Genomic DNA, 16,104 nt, shown 5'->3' on the forward strand with positions numbered 1-16,104 from the left:
ACCTGTGCCAAATCAAAGGAACCTCTTCTCTCTCTGTCCCTCTCAATTTAACTGTAACTAGGAACATTAAGACACCATCCATTCTCTATTTTTTTCTCTCCATCTCTCCATCTTTCTCTCTCAGTCAACTTTCTCTCACACTCAATCTCTCTTCTTCACTCCATTTTTATCTCCTTTTTTCAATATTTTCACTCTCTCTTTATCTCTTCATCCAGAGCCACTCTTGTTCACTCTTCTTTCCTTCTTCCACTCTTCTTTCCTTTCTTATTTTCTTCTTCCATTTTTCTTTCCTTCTTCCACTCTTCTTGCCTTTCTTTTTTCCTTCATCCACTCTTCTTTCCTTCTTCCACTTTTCTTTCCTTTCTTCACTCTTCTTTCCTTCTTACACTCTTCTTTCTTTTCTTATTTCCTTCTTCCACTCTTCTTTCCTTCCTTCACTCTTCTTTCCTTTCTTCTTTCATTATTTCACTCTTCTTTCCTTTCTTCTTTCCTTCTTTCACGCTTCTTTCTTTTCTTCTTTCCTTCTTCAACTATTCTTTCCTTCTTTCACTCTTCTTTCCTTTCTTCACTCTTCTTTCTTTTCTTCTTTCCTTCTTTTACTCTTCTTTCCATCTTCCACTCTTCTTTCCTTCTTTCGCTCTTCTTCCCTTTCTTCTTTCCTTTTTTCACTCTTCTTTCTTTTCTTCTTCCTTTCTTAACTTTTTTTTTTATTCACTCTTCTTTCCTTTCTTTTTTCTTTCTTCCACTCTTCTTTCCTTCTTCCATTCTTCTTTCCTTTCTTCTTTTTTCTCTTCTTTCCTTCTTCCACTCCTCTTCCCTTCTTCAACTCTTCTTTCCTATCTTCACTCTTCTTTCCTTTCTTCTTTCCTTCTTCCACTCTTTTTCCTTTCTTCTTTACTTCCTTCACTCTTCTTTCTTTTATTCTTCCTTTCTTAACTTTTGCTCTCTTCTATCAATCTACTTTCTTTTTTTCTTTAATCCTTCCACCCTTTTTTCCTTCTTCCACTCTTGTTTCCTTCTTTCACTCTTTGTTCTTTCTTTACTCTTCTATTCTTTCTTCTTTCCTTTTTCCACTTTTCTGTCATTCTTTTACTCTTCTTTCCTTCTTTCACTTATCTTTCTTTTTATTCTTCCTTTCTTAACTTTTGCATTTCATGCACTGGTATTTCCTTCAGGAAATGCATTTTCTAGTTATTGAATAAAATATTTATAGTGTCACCCTAAATCTGAATGAAAAAGGTACATGATTCCAAGAAGCAATAAAGCATTATTGATTGATAATCAACTTACTTTAAAAAAAAAAAAACATGTAAAAAAAATATGCAAAAATTAAAAATTCACCTTGGCCAACTTTAGGCATTTTAGAAATCACATGTCCACTGAGGCTGCTAAAATGCACATGTTCTCACTGAGTTTATCTCACATGAACTACTGCTTACCCACCTGGTCTAATGCCAATTCCACTACCCTTAAAGCAGTCATGTCTCTTTACAAACAGGCTCTCAAAATACTTGACAAAAAACCTAAATCACATAATCACTGTATAGTCCTCCATAAGCAGACTTTTAAGTTGGGACAACCTGATGACATTAAGAACCGCTGTTTAATGTTAAAAATCCGGTTTAACCTGCTCCCCCACCACTATGCAGCCTATTCAAGTTTAGAACAGCAACCAGTGCTACTCGAGGGGCAGCAAGAGGAGACTGTGATATTCCTATTAAAAAAATTGTGATTGGACAGTCGGTTTTTTCAGTTAGGTCACCCCAGGAACATTAAAGAATCAACCTCATTCAACTGCTTTAAAAGAAATCTCAAAGCATGGTTGATAAATAACCAAAAATGTGATCATTAGTGGGTAAGCAGTAGAACTTGTACATTGGGATTTATTTTGTTTTATTTGACTTTTTTATCTTATTTTTGATTTATTGTCTGTTTTTGATTTATGTTTGATAGATTAATGCCTTTTTTTTAGGTTGTATAGCCTTTGTCACTCTGGCCGGGGGACTGCCAATGGAAACACTATAGCCTTTTGGCTATAATTGGGTGCATTTACATCCTAATGTTCATGAATGTACACTGTCCCTTTTGATCAAATAACCAAATTGTATTGTAATTGTATTGTATTGTAGTGTATTATGAGAAACAAAATCAGACAAAATGATTCACACAACTGATGGACACAAAAAAGTTTGACCAATACAAAACCTCTAAGCTCATGAGACACAACAAAGATAACAACAGGAAAAATAAATAACAACAAATAGTGATACAAAAACATTTAGCCAACCTTTGCACAATAAAGGCTGTATACCATATGAGGAGCAATTTGACTTAGTTCTAGAGAAGCGAGCTTGCCCTTGCCATACTATCATCATTCAAAATGAAACAAAGATCAAGAACAAGCTCAGCATCCAAGTAAAATAACACAAAAAAACAAAGCAAACGTCCTTGTAGCTGAAAAGAACACCAGCATGCAAGAGTGGATTTGGTTTAAGACCCTTGACAGTTGTTTCCTTTAAAAGGCCGAATCCCCTTATTCATCCTCTCCTCCTCCATACATGTCAGCCAGCTTCTTGAAGCGTGGGCCCCACTCGTTGAGACAGTCGTAGTCCTGGTCGTCTCCGGAGCTGGAGGAGTTGAGGGAGCTGAGGGTTCCAGCCTCGGAGCCCGCGCCTTCATAGTCAAACACTAGCAGTGAGTCGTACGGTGGGGCTGTGGGGTCGATGTCAGCCGCCATCAGATTCTACAAACACAAAAGAGATAAGAAACCTAATCCGAAGGCCAGCAAAAAGATTATAAGGATAATGTATGTCCAGTACCACGCATGATCTAAGTCAATTAAAGTTAATAATAGAGAAACTGCACACGTCAACATCTGAGACTGTCGCCAGCCAATAGTGCACTGCTATTGCATCCTGCCACCATGCTTCTATAACTAAAGAGAATCCCCATGCACCAGCCCAGCCAACAGAAACAATCTTTGCTGTGGGATGCTGCTGTAGTCTTTCCATCTGATCCACCTGCAGAAACCCGCAGCCTACACCTACCCACCCCTACCACACTGTCATGCACACGAAGATGTTCTACAATACTTGAATGCTCTTTTCTCACCTTATCATCTATTGATTTAGTATGCGTCATGTACGTATATACCATCTTATGTTTGTATGTATTGTGTACATTTACCACATCTTGATGCATGTATGATTTTATCTGCCATGTTTCAGATCGTTTCCCCTCCCCTTCTGCCCCAAATCCCCCCACCTCAACCCTCCCTTCTCTTTCCATCTCTACCCTGGTGACATTCTATGTTTTCTATATGATTGTTAGTCTATGCAAATGGGGGTTCAGGCTCTGGGCTCTGTAAAGTGCGTTGAGACAATGTTATTGTTTTGGCGCTGTATAAAAGTGAATTTAAGTGATGACATTCAGCACCAGAGGGGGATCTAATACTTTAAACCTCTAATGAAGATGGCCTAGAGATCAATATTAAACAACCACATCATAAGGCTTCCTGTCTGTCGGACCAAGTCTGGACTTACATCATCGATAAAGCACCCAATATCCTCAGGGTTGGCAGGGCGGGGCCGGTACTGTGGTGCAGGCATGAAGGTGGGAATCACATCGTTCCTGAATATCTCAGGCCGGTTATCCAGGCCTCTGTGCAGCACACTCAAGTCATAATCCTGAGAGAGCGAGAGCGAGACAAAGAGAGAGAGAGGGAGAGAGACAGAGACAGAGAGAGAGAGCATTACAGTAAGGAGTGACTCCCACAGGAAGAGCATTGACTCCCACAGGAAGTTCCAGGATCTATCCTCCTCCCAAACACCAGGGGCCGGTATTTCAAAACTTGTAATCAGAATGATCCGGATAACCAAATCCCCCTGTTCTCATCCACGGATCATCCTGATCTATCCCGGTATTTCAAAAAAATTGCCAGATTGGATCAGAGTGATCCTGATACCAGCAGATTGGGATGTCCAAATCCGTCCCGCCCCCTGGATCACAGACAGGAAACAGGAAATGGAGCGAACATTTGACCAGAAAAAGGAGAAGCTAGCTCAACTATTGTCTCTAAATTAAAGTATAATCTTGGTCAGTGTTGATGCGTCCTTAGACTAGATGAAAGGCAATCATTATATTGAGTTAACTAATTAAGTAAATCATCACAAAGTTGAAAGAAGAGCTCGGCGATATCAAATTAAAGCAGAGTTCGCGCTAATGTGAGCTAACGCTGCTCCATTGACTCCTGTGTTAAGGAGCTAACAAGCTAGTAAATAGGCTAGCATCTATATGTCGTGGTCCACAGTCCATTTGAATGCATTTACTTGCAAGGCATTGTGTGTAGATTTCAAAATGTGTTGTACATATCTTTTTAGGAAACAGTTGTCAACAAGTGACAGCCCTAAAACCTTAATATTAGTTTTTCTTTACAGATGTTTGTGGAAAGAGAAGACAGGAAGTTAACATAGACCAGCTCCAAATGGCATAACCTTCTGAGCTTTGGCTATGAAAATTAATTGTGTGTGCTGAATGCATGTTAATAAATACATTTGACTGATTTTCAGTCAAGGCATTCATATTCAAACTTTCACTGTGTTTTCTGAAAAAGAAAGGAAAGTGCAACGAAAATAAACATTGATCAAACAGCGGTGAATTGTAGCTACTGTATCAAACAAAAAACTTTGGGAGAAGTTACACTTAAACTGTTCAAACCTTTACATGTAATCTCCCTCAAATCATTTTGGGAGCCGCCGTGGCCTACTTGGGGGCAGCCGTGGCCTACTGGCCGGAAACTGTAGGGTGGCCGGTTCGATCCCCGACCAGTAGGAAAAATGTGGGCGGGGGAAGTGGTAGACCACTGCTCTCCCATGCCCACATCCACGGCTGAGGTGCCCTTGAGCAAGGCACCTAACCCCGTTCACTGCTCCCCGGGCGCCGCCAATGGCAGCTCACTGCTCCGGGTTAGAGTGTAACCTCACTTCACTGTGTGTGTGTGTCACTTCCCTGGATGGGTTAAATGCAGAGGTGAATTTCAGAGTGTGTGTGTCTACACCACCTCTGCCATAGAGAGGACTTTCACTTTCACTTTCAAATCCACTTCTGAGGTGGGATCAGGGTGATCCTTATTTTTAGGATCAAACTGATCCAGATTTCCAACTTAAATTTTGAAATACTCAACAGCAGTGTTTAATCCAGATCAAAGGCAGGATTGCTTTGAAATACCTGTTTTTAGGATCTGATCAGGATTTAATCCAATCCAGGAGGATTAATCCTGTTGGATCATTTTGAAATACCGGCCCCAGGATTTTAGGCATGGGATTTATGATAACCCAAGGACCTTTTCATAATAAAAAATAATAATACAAAAATAACCCAAGGATCTTAACCTGGATCAGTAATGCAGGTAACGAGCATAAGATGAGAAATGAGCTCACCTGGTCATCTTCTCCTCCACCTTCCTCATCATAGTAGTAGATGTTGTCCCTGAGGTCGTCCTCTGGAAGGAGAGGATCCTTCTTCACATTACTCTTCCTCCTCATGAACATGAGCAGGAGCAGCACCAACACTGGGGGAAGAGAAGGCATTCGATTGTAAAGCCATGCAACAGTAGCCTGGATACCAGCCTGAACTCCGCCCACAACATTTTTGGTCTGGGAGATTCAGTCTGGCTTTGAGCTAGTTGGGAGAGATTCAAGTTTTCGAAAAAGTCGAAAAAGCAATCTGACCACCAATCAAATTGTAAGGGCGGGCTTTATACGATGATGAACAGATGATCAACCAACGCTTGAGTTGAATTAACCGGTAAATTCGAAACTCCGACCAAGATGGCCGCTTCTCGGGAGCTTAGTGGGGAATATTTTATGTGAATTAAGCTATCTACACGACTTTTTAATGTCTACATTGACTCGGTTAGTTGTGTATGTGCAACACGAATGTTGCAGAGTAGTGTTTGTCTTAACTCTAGACCATTATTGTTAGGTCATTGCTAACGCGTACACCAAAAACCCATTGAAACACACTGTAGCTTCTAGCCTTGCTGCTAATTAAGTAACTTGAGCAGGCATATCTCAACAGATATTGACAGCGCATTAATTTTGAAAGAGGAACAGAGAAACGCGATCAAGGCATTGAATCGATTCGATTGAAAAGATGTTTTTGCCGTCCTTCCTACGGGATCAGGTAAAAGTTTAATCTATCAGAATACTACGTTGCTCTGATTGGTTCTAGGTATCCAATTCAGTGAAGAGGCATTTTCTTTCCTGGTTCGTTGAAACACGCCCCATAATCACAGCCCAATGGGTCAGGATCAGACTCATATTCTGACTACAATTATGAGTAGACATCGTCAGGCTAATGCAACAGCGCAATAAATTCCAACAGCAGAGAAACATCTAGTGCTCCCATTTTTCACAGAGACACTTTCAACCCTTCATCACAATCAAAATAAAACAAACCAGAGAGATTATCTTACATAGCAGGGCCAGGATGGATCCCAAAATTCCAAGGATAATAGGAAGCGGAATTCCAGCTTCGCTGAGAGGCACTTTTGTCAGGCATTCAACTTGGGCTCCCTTGCAGTCGCAGACTGTGGCTTCTACAGTGCTTATTTGGCTCAAGCCATGGTTGTCAAAAACCATTAACCTGACGCTGTATGTCGCTTCCTTCAACTTGGTCTTCGTCGTGAGTATAATGCCAGTTTCTGAAACACAAAATTTGATACTTTCAAATGTAACATCAGATATGATCAAATGTATTCCCTTATAGGGGGCTCATGGCCAGATATCCCTCAGGGTTATTGGACTCTGCTAATGTAATTGGAGTAAATGGAGATCATGTTTGTGAAAACGATAAGTAAGTATATTTGACTTAATGCCATGTCAGCGCCTTTGGAAAGGAATGAAGGAAGAACAGCCTCAGAGGAGCCTTACTTGTGTCATTCATCCGCGCAGTCCAGTTACTGGCCGATTCCCCTTTCAGCTCCACTCGGTAAGGAGCACCATTCACTACATCATCTTTATCGATTACTGTGAGCAGCACAGGAACAGTCTCGTCATTGCAAAACTCAACCCGCATCTCCACAATTGCTGGAGCGTTGTCATTCACATCCTCCAACTGAATTATGAGAGTACCAGTGCCGGTGGCGGGGATGATATCTGTTGTGGACAGAGGGAAGAAATGTTATCAATGCAGAAACCAAAGGAGGTCTGAAAACAGAGGGCCTTAAAAAAGGTTACATACCATCATCCATAGCCAGAATGAGAGCTTTGTACTGCCCGTCTTTTACGAAGGTAGATTCGCGGTCCATGTCACTCTTCACTTTAATCATTCCGGTCTCCTTGACGACGCTCAACCAACCAGCTGGATCACTGCCTACTTTGTACCTTTAAGGAACACTTTGAGTATTTAATGAGTATTTACCAACGAGAAAAACTACCCCCTTCCCCCTCCTCATACACACACACTTTCAGGCAACTCAATTCCACTTAAACCTATGACAGAACCTATAAGAGAAGAGCACATCTTTCTGTATGCACCTAACTTGACTTGTCCGTTTTCCGTGGACAAAAATGAACCCGCATTTAAAAAAGGAAGCTACTGTAAAATACTGAGGGTGTGTCGGGTAATACATAATATTTGCTGGGAATATGGGAGTATTTGCTGAAACATCTAATTGGCAAAAGCACTTACGTCAATTTCTGATTCATGGCCGTGTCAGGATCAGAGGCCGAGTATAAGACCAAGTTGGTGTCTTTTGGGACATTTTCGAGCTTTGAAATTCTCTTCTCTGCTGGACTGAAGATTGGAGCCTCATTGACATCCACAACATTGATCACCACCTGAGCAGTGGCTGTTGGCAGAGGCATGGCAAAATCGATTTCATTCTCCACTGCTACCACAAGTGTGTATTTGGAAATAGCTTCAAAGTCCAGAGGCTAGGGGGGTGACAGCAACAAATAAAAAACACTCAGTAAGGATGGAAGGATAGAGGACAGAAAAAAAGGAGTAAAGTTTAAAAAGTATCAGAAGATGACCAAGACTAATCTCAGACACCTTGGCTGTAGTGATGATGCCCTCCTGTTTGTTGGGGCCTGTCGTGATGCTGAACATCCCCGCACTGTCCCCACTGATGATCTTGAATTTCGTTGCCCAGGCAGGGGTGTTGGGATCATCTCCGTCTGTTACAGGCATCTTCACCACCACTTCCCCCACTTTATTCTCAGGGACAGACACTGTGTACTAGAAAAGCAAACGGCAGTGAAGACATAAAGAGCTCTGCCCAAGACTGAAAGCACGTACATAATCTTATTCTTAGTGCCCCCCGTACATCATCTTATTCTTATCAGTACTGCCCTACCACTTCACTCCTGTCTGACTTACCAGAGTCTTCTCAAACTGCGGAGCCAGGTCATTGCTGTCGGTTACAGTGATTATGGCTTTGCAGTGGGCTGTTTGACCCTCTCCTTCCAAATCAGCTGCTTGGATTTCCAAAGTGTACACTGAGAATTTCTGGAAAAGTTAAACCAAAAGAGAGAATTAAATGAGAACTGCCTACCACAGTATTTACTCCAAATGTAAGTAACAACTAGCATGGACATCCAGCATAAATTCGTGTTTCTCTCATAGCATTAATTTCACTTGGATTTAAGAGCCAACAGCTTAATAGGTAAGGGCGTACTCTTACATTGAGGGTTAAAACCTTTTGCCTGGGCCTTTGAACTGACGTTTTTTATTAATGTATTTTCACCAATATTTCAGTTACTTCAGAATATTTGAGAGTTCAGAATAAATATCAATGTAAAGATACATCTGTAAAGAAATCCAAGTGTACCTCTTTATCCAGTCCTGCAGAGTTTACCATGATTTTTCCTGTGACAGGATTGATGGAGAAGGCGTTGTTTGGCACAAGTGGATCTTGACTCAGAATTTTATATCTGACGTCAGAATTCGCATTGTTGGGCTCATCAGCATCAGTGGCAACAACTTCCATAAACTCAGTACCTATAAAAGAGCTAATTCAGAATTAAAAGCCTTAACACGACAGTCTGAAATCCTAAAAAGGGACTGTGTAACAAATTGTGTGTAGAAACAATGCATGCACACACACAGACACAGACACACACACACACACACACACACACATACATACACACACACACACACACACACACACACACACACACACACACACACACACACACACACACACACACACACACACACACACACACACACACACACACACACACACACACACACACTAAAGAGACACATATTACAACTGACAAACCTTTTTTTGATGCTTCTGCAACACTTCCCAGGAAGGGATTTTGTGCAAAGACAGGCTTGTTATCATTTTGGTCTATTACAATGACTTTGAGTTCCATGGGGACTTCTGTTTTACCACCAACTGACTTCGCATGGGCAAAGAGCTGAGAAAAGGAATGGAAATATAATCATGAATCTCTCAATACATTTCACTTTGATACCACCAGTGAATTCCAACAGAGATAATGAGAACTAATAAAAATTACCACATATTGAGCTTGTTTTTCTCTGTCCAAAGGCTGAGTGATGTAAATCTGTCCAGATTCTCCATCAATTTTAAAAAGGTTCACTGGGGGTTGGTCTGCCCCTGCACCAGTGATGGTGTAGACGACCGTCACCTCCTTTGCAAAGCTGGTTTCAATCTAAAAGTCACAGTGATTCAGTAAATCAATCAAGATGATCTCACCACAATACACACATCACCATCTACCACGAACATACCTGCACCAATAGTTCCGGAAAAGGGCCTCTAGTGTTCTCAGGCATTTTGATAACAGGGACGATCCAATCCCTCTTCCTCCTTCTTAGACCACCAGATGACTTTGGAAACAGCAGGACTGGCACAGTTGGGACTGCTTCAGTCATATAGGGCTGTGTGGGCTGTGGAGTTAAACAAAACAAACTCTAAAAGAACGAATTACTGATGTCTAATTAAATATATTAGTATAAAAGTATAATAGTATAAAACAAAGTTGTATATTTTCCCTGAACACTGGAGATGATCAAGACATATACTGCAGGTGTAAATGTTCACAGCAGGGGTCAGTGTTGTGCCACCTTTCGCTGTCTATGGTTACCTGGAGCAAGTCCACCTGGTGGGGGTGGTGCAGGTGTTGGTGCTGCTTGTGGCGAGGCTGGTCAAGCTCCACACGCAGAGCCACTGTGTGCTTCCTGCCTTGGGAGTCCCACGCGTGAACAGAAAACCTCTTGTGTCCATCATGCAGAGTCACTTGTCTCTTTAGCTTCACCGTTCCATCCATGTCCACTTTAAATTGCGTATCCACCGAGTTGAAGAGAGTTTGTGTGTGGCCTGTGCAGTCATTGAAAACAACTGGGATGGGGGGTGGGGGTAGAGTGATTAGAAACTACTTTGCAAGCGCTGATCATTTTGGTCCCTCCTCCAGAGCTAATGGACGCACTGGTCCCACCCTGACCTATGGGCTATAGCTTTGAGTGCTCAAGTGGAGGAAGTGGCCGTTATGGCTTTAACTGATGAGCCAAATGAATAAATGGGCTTTTAGGTGTTCAGTGCTGCTTTGTAAAGCTCAGCAAAAGTATGTGACAATGCACAAAGATGTTTCATGTTCGAGCACATTGAATTGCATAATGTACGAAATGTGCTATATAAATACATTTGCCTTGCCTTGCCTAACTCTTTTGATGGAGTAGTAAGGAAAAATGCAAAACTAAAGGAGATGACAGGTGTGCTGTCAGTCTGTAGTTAATGTGCACAGTCTCTTAAAGAGCCTTTTGTTAATCAATTACGTATATCATCAACACCATATCTATAATTCAGGAAGTGTCTTAGTTGATATAAAACTAGGAAAAGCTGCATGTGCTTCTATTTCTGAGTTATTAATCTGTTACATTTCATGCCTTTGGATGCACGGTCAGTATGTTAGTTTGTGAACAATAGTCTTAAAACAGATTTGTTGGCCGTATTAGTTGGTTTAATGCTAGATTTAACTTTGAATGTGCAAGTTGAGTTATGCTGGAATAAGCATATACAAGACTCAGTGCATTTAGTTGGATGTGATAATTCACTGTCATCATTTAGCTAAACTACACATCTTAGTTGATCAATGATAAAGTGTATGCTAGGAATTGCATAGGCAAACTGAATACTCAAATATAATTTCATATTTATTGGTATTGATGTATTGAAGTTCATATACATTTTATGTTGTATTTCTTGTTGTTTTGCCCCACTTCCAGTCTACAGTAAACAGAGTTGAACTAAGCACCATTTTCTGCGTGCTGATTGGAGGAGGAGTTGTCTATCTGCCAACTTGTGCATGGCATGACAGAATAGCAAAACTACAGCTTCCTGATAAGCTGAGACACAGCAGAGCAGCCAGTGCCATCGAAGCAGAATAGTGCGAAGGAGGCTTCTGCCAACTCATGCAGAGCATAACAGGTCTGTCAGGCATTATGGCAGTCACAAGGAAAGTACCCAGCTTGCAGCCATATCATTGTTCATCTGATTGAACACAGTAGAGCATAGCACCTCATCAGCTAGACCAATTACTGCGCTAACCATTTTATGTTAAAAAGATGTGAATCATATTTATCATATCAGCCTTCTCCATCCACTTTGAGAAGGCTTTGGGGCTTCAGTGCTTCTGATGCTGACACATATTGATGTGTAAACAAGGACGAGGCATTTAAAACGAGAATTCATCATCTTACCTTTACCAAGCCTCATGCCAATGTGAAGATTAACTCTGTAGACTTTGAATATATAGAGCTCTGAATCAAAGCCCGGTCTGCATGGTGTATGTTCAGAAACTGCATACAAGAGCGCCTAGATTTAATTTTTTCAAGAAAAGAGAAAGAACAAAATTACGAATAGTTTACAACGAGACAACTTTTTAGAAAGGGCTTTCACATTCGTTATTCATGTTGATGTGTCAGTGAAGCACAATAGACACATACACTTTATGTGCGTCAAAATGGGTTAAAGACAGTCTCCAGCCTTAAAAGTTACTAACGTTATAACGTAGTGTTTCTCACAGAGTTGTTCAGTAAATTTAAAATCTAACATTAAAGTGAACTTCCCTGTGAACATTCACCAAGAAATACAAATATAAAAACGGCGCCCAAATATTACCTACCTGGAGAACGAGAATAATAGCTCCCAAGCGCAGGTACCTATAAGCCTCCATCAGAGTCAAAACCTTCTGTATGAAATTCCAATAAATAATCCCGTGTGGTTCCTCTCGACAAAAAAAGATGTAGGGCCTTTTAAGTGGCGAGGCACGGCGAGACTGTGAAATTTCGGAACTTCCAATTTCGCAACCAACCAATTTCGCAGGTAATTTGAAAGTGTGATGTTCAGATAGCCTCTCCCATCCGCTGATTCCAGATTCCTACCAAATGTGGGCATGGGTCCCTTATTTCCAAACATTCGCATGATGCAAGCAATCTGAAACCGAAAAAATTGCTACGTGAGTTTTTGGTATTTTTATTTCTTGGTGAATGTTCACAGGTAAGTTAACTTTAATGTAAGATGTTCAATGTACTGAACAACTGGACTGGGAATGATAACGAAATAATCTAAACAATGGCCAAATCTGAAGAAAGTTAATTTACTCACATTCGTGATGGGGTTATTTCCTCTTTGCATATATCCACTATAGGCTACGCGAAATAAGGTGGATGAAAAGAGGGAAAAAACCTTACAAACACCACCAATAGCAGTTGACACTAAAACCTTGCCAACACACTTACTGGTGTCTTAGTAAAACTGGCAATGTCAAGCTGCGACCCCCCCCCCCCCCCCCCCCCCCCCCCCCCATTTTACAAGGTGTTCCAGTCTGGAAACACAGTCGTAGTGAATATCCCAAATAGCTAGTGGCAAAGACACAGGTGTTTATCTTTCCTTGTCATAACCATTTGCTATCAAAATGAAATTGTGGATGGTAGGCTACCAAAACTGCCTATGAAACCATACCTCAAAAAGTGTCAAATTGTTGCATAGTGTGACTCTATCTCTTTCTTGTTCCAGCCAGCCAGTTGGGCAATGTTGAGTATCCTGCCACCCATACGGGTCGGTCACGCCCGACTCACATTGTTGCGTTGGAAGGCGTTGATGCGTCAGGGTTAACGCATCCCCATTCACTTTACATGGGGTGACGTCATCCTTTGCAGAACTGAATTGTGGCTCTGTCAAGCTAAAAAGGCACCGGATGCCAAAAAGAGCCCGGGTGACGTAATGTTGACTTTCGAACGCCTCTTGAGTGACAGTTTCTATGCCAACGTTAGCATTACGTAATCCGGTCACCACGTAGGCCGGGCGCTTATTAGCTTTAAGTCTCAGAGTCGTTCGAAAGCCATCAGCTACTTTTTAGTCGCTTAATATTGTGCCTTAACGGACACTACGCACCCGGACACTTTTTAGCTATCAGTCAGAGAGTCTCAAGAGTTGTTCGAAAGCCATCAGGTACTTTTTACACGCTTAATATTGGCTGCCGGTCTTTTGTAAGTAAGCACACATCAACAGGTTTCGCGCGCTAGCATCTATATTGCTAATAGCAATTCCTCCTTTTGTGCGACAATATTTAGCGACTAAAACGTAGCTGATGGCTTTCGAACTACTCTTGAGACTCTCTGACTGATAGCCAAAAAGTGTCGGGGTACATAGTATCCGTTTAGGCACAATATTAAGCGAATAAAAAGTTTTAGCTACACCTGCCTGCTGGTAACCTGTAAGTTAGCAATGTCCGCTAGCATGTCAAAGCTAGCAAGCCCCCGTTGTTCTTTAGTAAAATGTTGTGCAAACAATGTCCTGTTTTGTTCAAATTTAATTGTGGGTGCCGTCAGATATGTCTTAAAATCACAACACATTAAGGACTTTCTTAATTTAAGCACAACAGATGAATAGCTTCAAGCTAACAAGATAGCTCGTTACACTAGCACGAGCTAGCTAATGAAATGTGCTTACTTTGATACTATAACCAACTAGCGAATCAACCACTTTCCTACCAAAGTCAAACATCAAGCACATGGTTGTTTTGGTTGGTTTATTGTAGGTCAAATACAAGCAAGCTGGTCTCAGGTAGCAAAGTACAATGCAAGATGCTCTGAGGTAAATCGCGTTAGGGTGACGTATTGGCGTTGGCATAGCAACTGTCACTCAAGAGTCGTTCGAAAGTCAACATTACATCATCCGGGCTCTTTTAGGCATCCGGTGCCTTTTTAGCTTGACAGCTCCGTTTGGTTCGCGTGCGTTGCGTTTCATGCTGTGCTTGCGGCAAGAGTTGAAGAAGGTTGAACTTTTCGAGAGGCAATGCATGCGTCAGCCAATCATATTGCCTTTCATGCATAACTGACAGCACAGGCGCTAGCCAATCATATCCCGTATGCTCACTTCTACAGAGCGGCAAACTCCAAAAAAAAAAGATGGCTGCCAAACTCCGTAGATGGTCGTATTTGTACCTACAAGTTGGTTGTTTGACTTTTTTTTGGTTAGATTTTTTAAAAGTTACCGAGAAATAGACACTGTACAATGTAAAAACCCCTTTATTGTAACTGAAAAATACGTATCATAGGATTTGCGAGGTCTCTGAGCAGCACCCTGTCTAATGATAGCATGCTACTACTGAAAGGGGAAAAGCTTGCTAGTGACTTGATTGGTTTGATGACCTGTCAATCTTACTATAAGGTCTCCGGTATCAACAGAACCCCATGCGCCAGACTCCTCCTCTGCCTTCCGTTGGATCAACGCAACAATGTGAGTCGGGCGTCACACCTATGCGTTGGAATGCGTTGATGCGTCAGGGTTAACGCATCCCTTTCACTTTGAATGGGGTGACGTCATCCTTTGCCGAACTGAATTGTGGCTCCGTTTGGTTCGCGTGCGTTGCGTTACATGCTTTGCTTGCAGCAAGAGTTGAAGAATGTTCAACTTTTCGAGAGGCAATGCATGCGTCAGCCAATCAAATTGCCTTTCATGCATAACTGACAGCACAGGCGCTAGCCAATCATGCCCCGTATGCTCACTTCTACAGATCGGCAAGCTAAAAAAAAAAGGTGGCTGACCAAACTCTGTAGATGGTCGTATTTGTACCTACGAGTTGGTTGTATGACTTTTTTTTGGTTCGATTTTTTAAAAGTTACCGAGAAATAGACACTGTACAATGTAAAAACCCCTTTATTGTAACTGAAAAATACGTCTCATAGGATTTGCGAGGTGTCTGAGCACCCTATCTAATGATAGCATGCTACTACAGGTCGGTCACACCTATGCGTTGGAATGCGTTGATCCAACGCAAGGCGGAGGAGGAGTCTGGCGCGTGGGGTTCTGTTGATACCACCGGAGACATTATAGTGAGATTGACGGGTCAACAAACCAATCACGTCACTAGCAAGCTTTTACCCTGTGAGTAGTAGCATGCTATCATTAGATAGGGTGCTACTGCTCAGACACCTCGCAAATCCTATGAGACGTATTTTTTCAAAGCATGAAACGCAGCGCACTCAAACCAAACGGAGCCACAATTCAAAGTGAATGGGGATGCGTTAACCCTGACGCATCAACGCATTCCAACGTGTCGTGTGACCGACCCGTAACAACTCACTCACATTGTTGCGTTGGAATGCGTTGTTCCAACGGAAGGCGGAGGAGGAGTCTGGCGCGTGGGGTTCTGTTGATACCGGAGACGTTATAGTGAGATTGACAGGTCAACAAACCAATCACGCGACTAGCAAGCTTTTACCCTGTGAGCAGTGGTGGACAGTAACGAAGTACATGTAATTCGTTACTGTACTTAAGTAACATTTCCATGTATCTGTACTTTACTCAAGTACATTTATTTGGTAAGACTTTATACTTTTACTTCACTACATTTAAAACGAAAATTATTACTTTTCACTTCTTTACATTTACAGAAACACTCGTTCCTTACTCGTTCTTTTTTTATTTTTAATAAAATACCAAAAGGTCAAAGTGTATCGCGACTATAACCAATCAGCAGCAGCGCCCAGCGCGCGATTATGGTTAACAACAGGTGTAGTCCTGATTGAAGAATTGCAAAGTCACGCTGGAGCTGGAAG

General features: G+C 41.7%; 1 protein-coding gene across 1 annotated transcript; it reads right to left on the bottom strand.

Moving 5' to 3' along the window:
• Positions 1-2,533: 2,533 nt before the first annotated feature.
• LOC308369565 (B-cadherin-like) lies at positions 2,534-12,215 on the bottom strand (the record flags this gene model as incomplete). Its single annotated transcript, XM_080844060.1, has 16 exons — positions 2,534-2,743; positions 3,543-3,686; positions 5,439-5,569; positions 6,476-6,703; positions 6,933-7,157; positions 7,243-7,385; positions 7,693-7,937; positions 8,056-8,241; positions 8,383-8,511; positions 8,834-9,003; positions 9,293-9,434; positions 9,537-9,692; positions 9,772-9,930; positions 10,128-10,381; positions 11,740-11,854; positions 12,165-12,215. The coding sequence occupies 16 exons, from the start codon at positions 12,213-12,215 to the stop codon at positions 2,534-2,536; spliced, it is 2,688 nt and encodes an 895-aa protein (XP_080700186.1).
• Positions 12,216-16,104: the final 3,889 nt, after the last annotated feature.

Source organism: Sprattus sprattus (genome assembly GCF_963457725.1).
Source record: "Sprattus sprattus genome assembly, chromosome: 8".
Taxonomy (NCBI): Eukaryota; Metazoa; Chordata; class Actinopteri; order Clupeiformes; family Clupeidae; genus Sprattus; species Sprattus sprattus.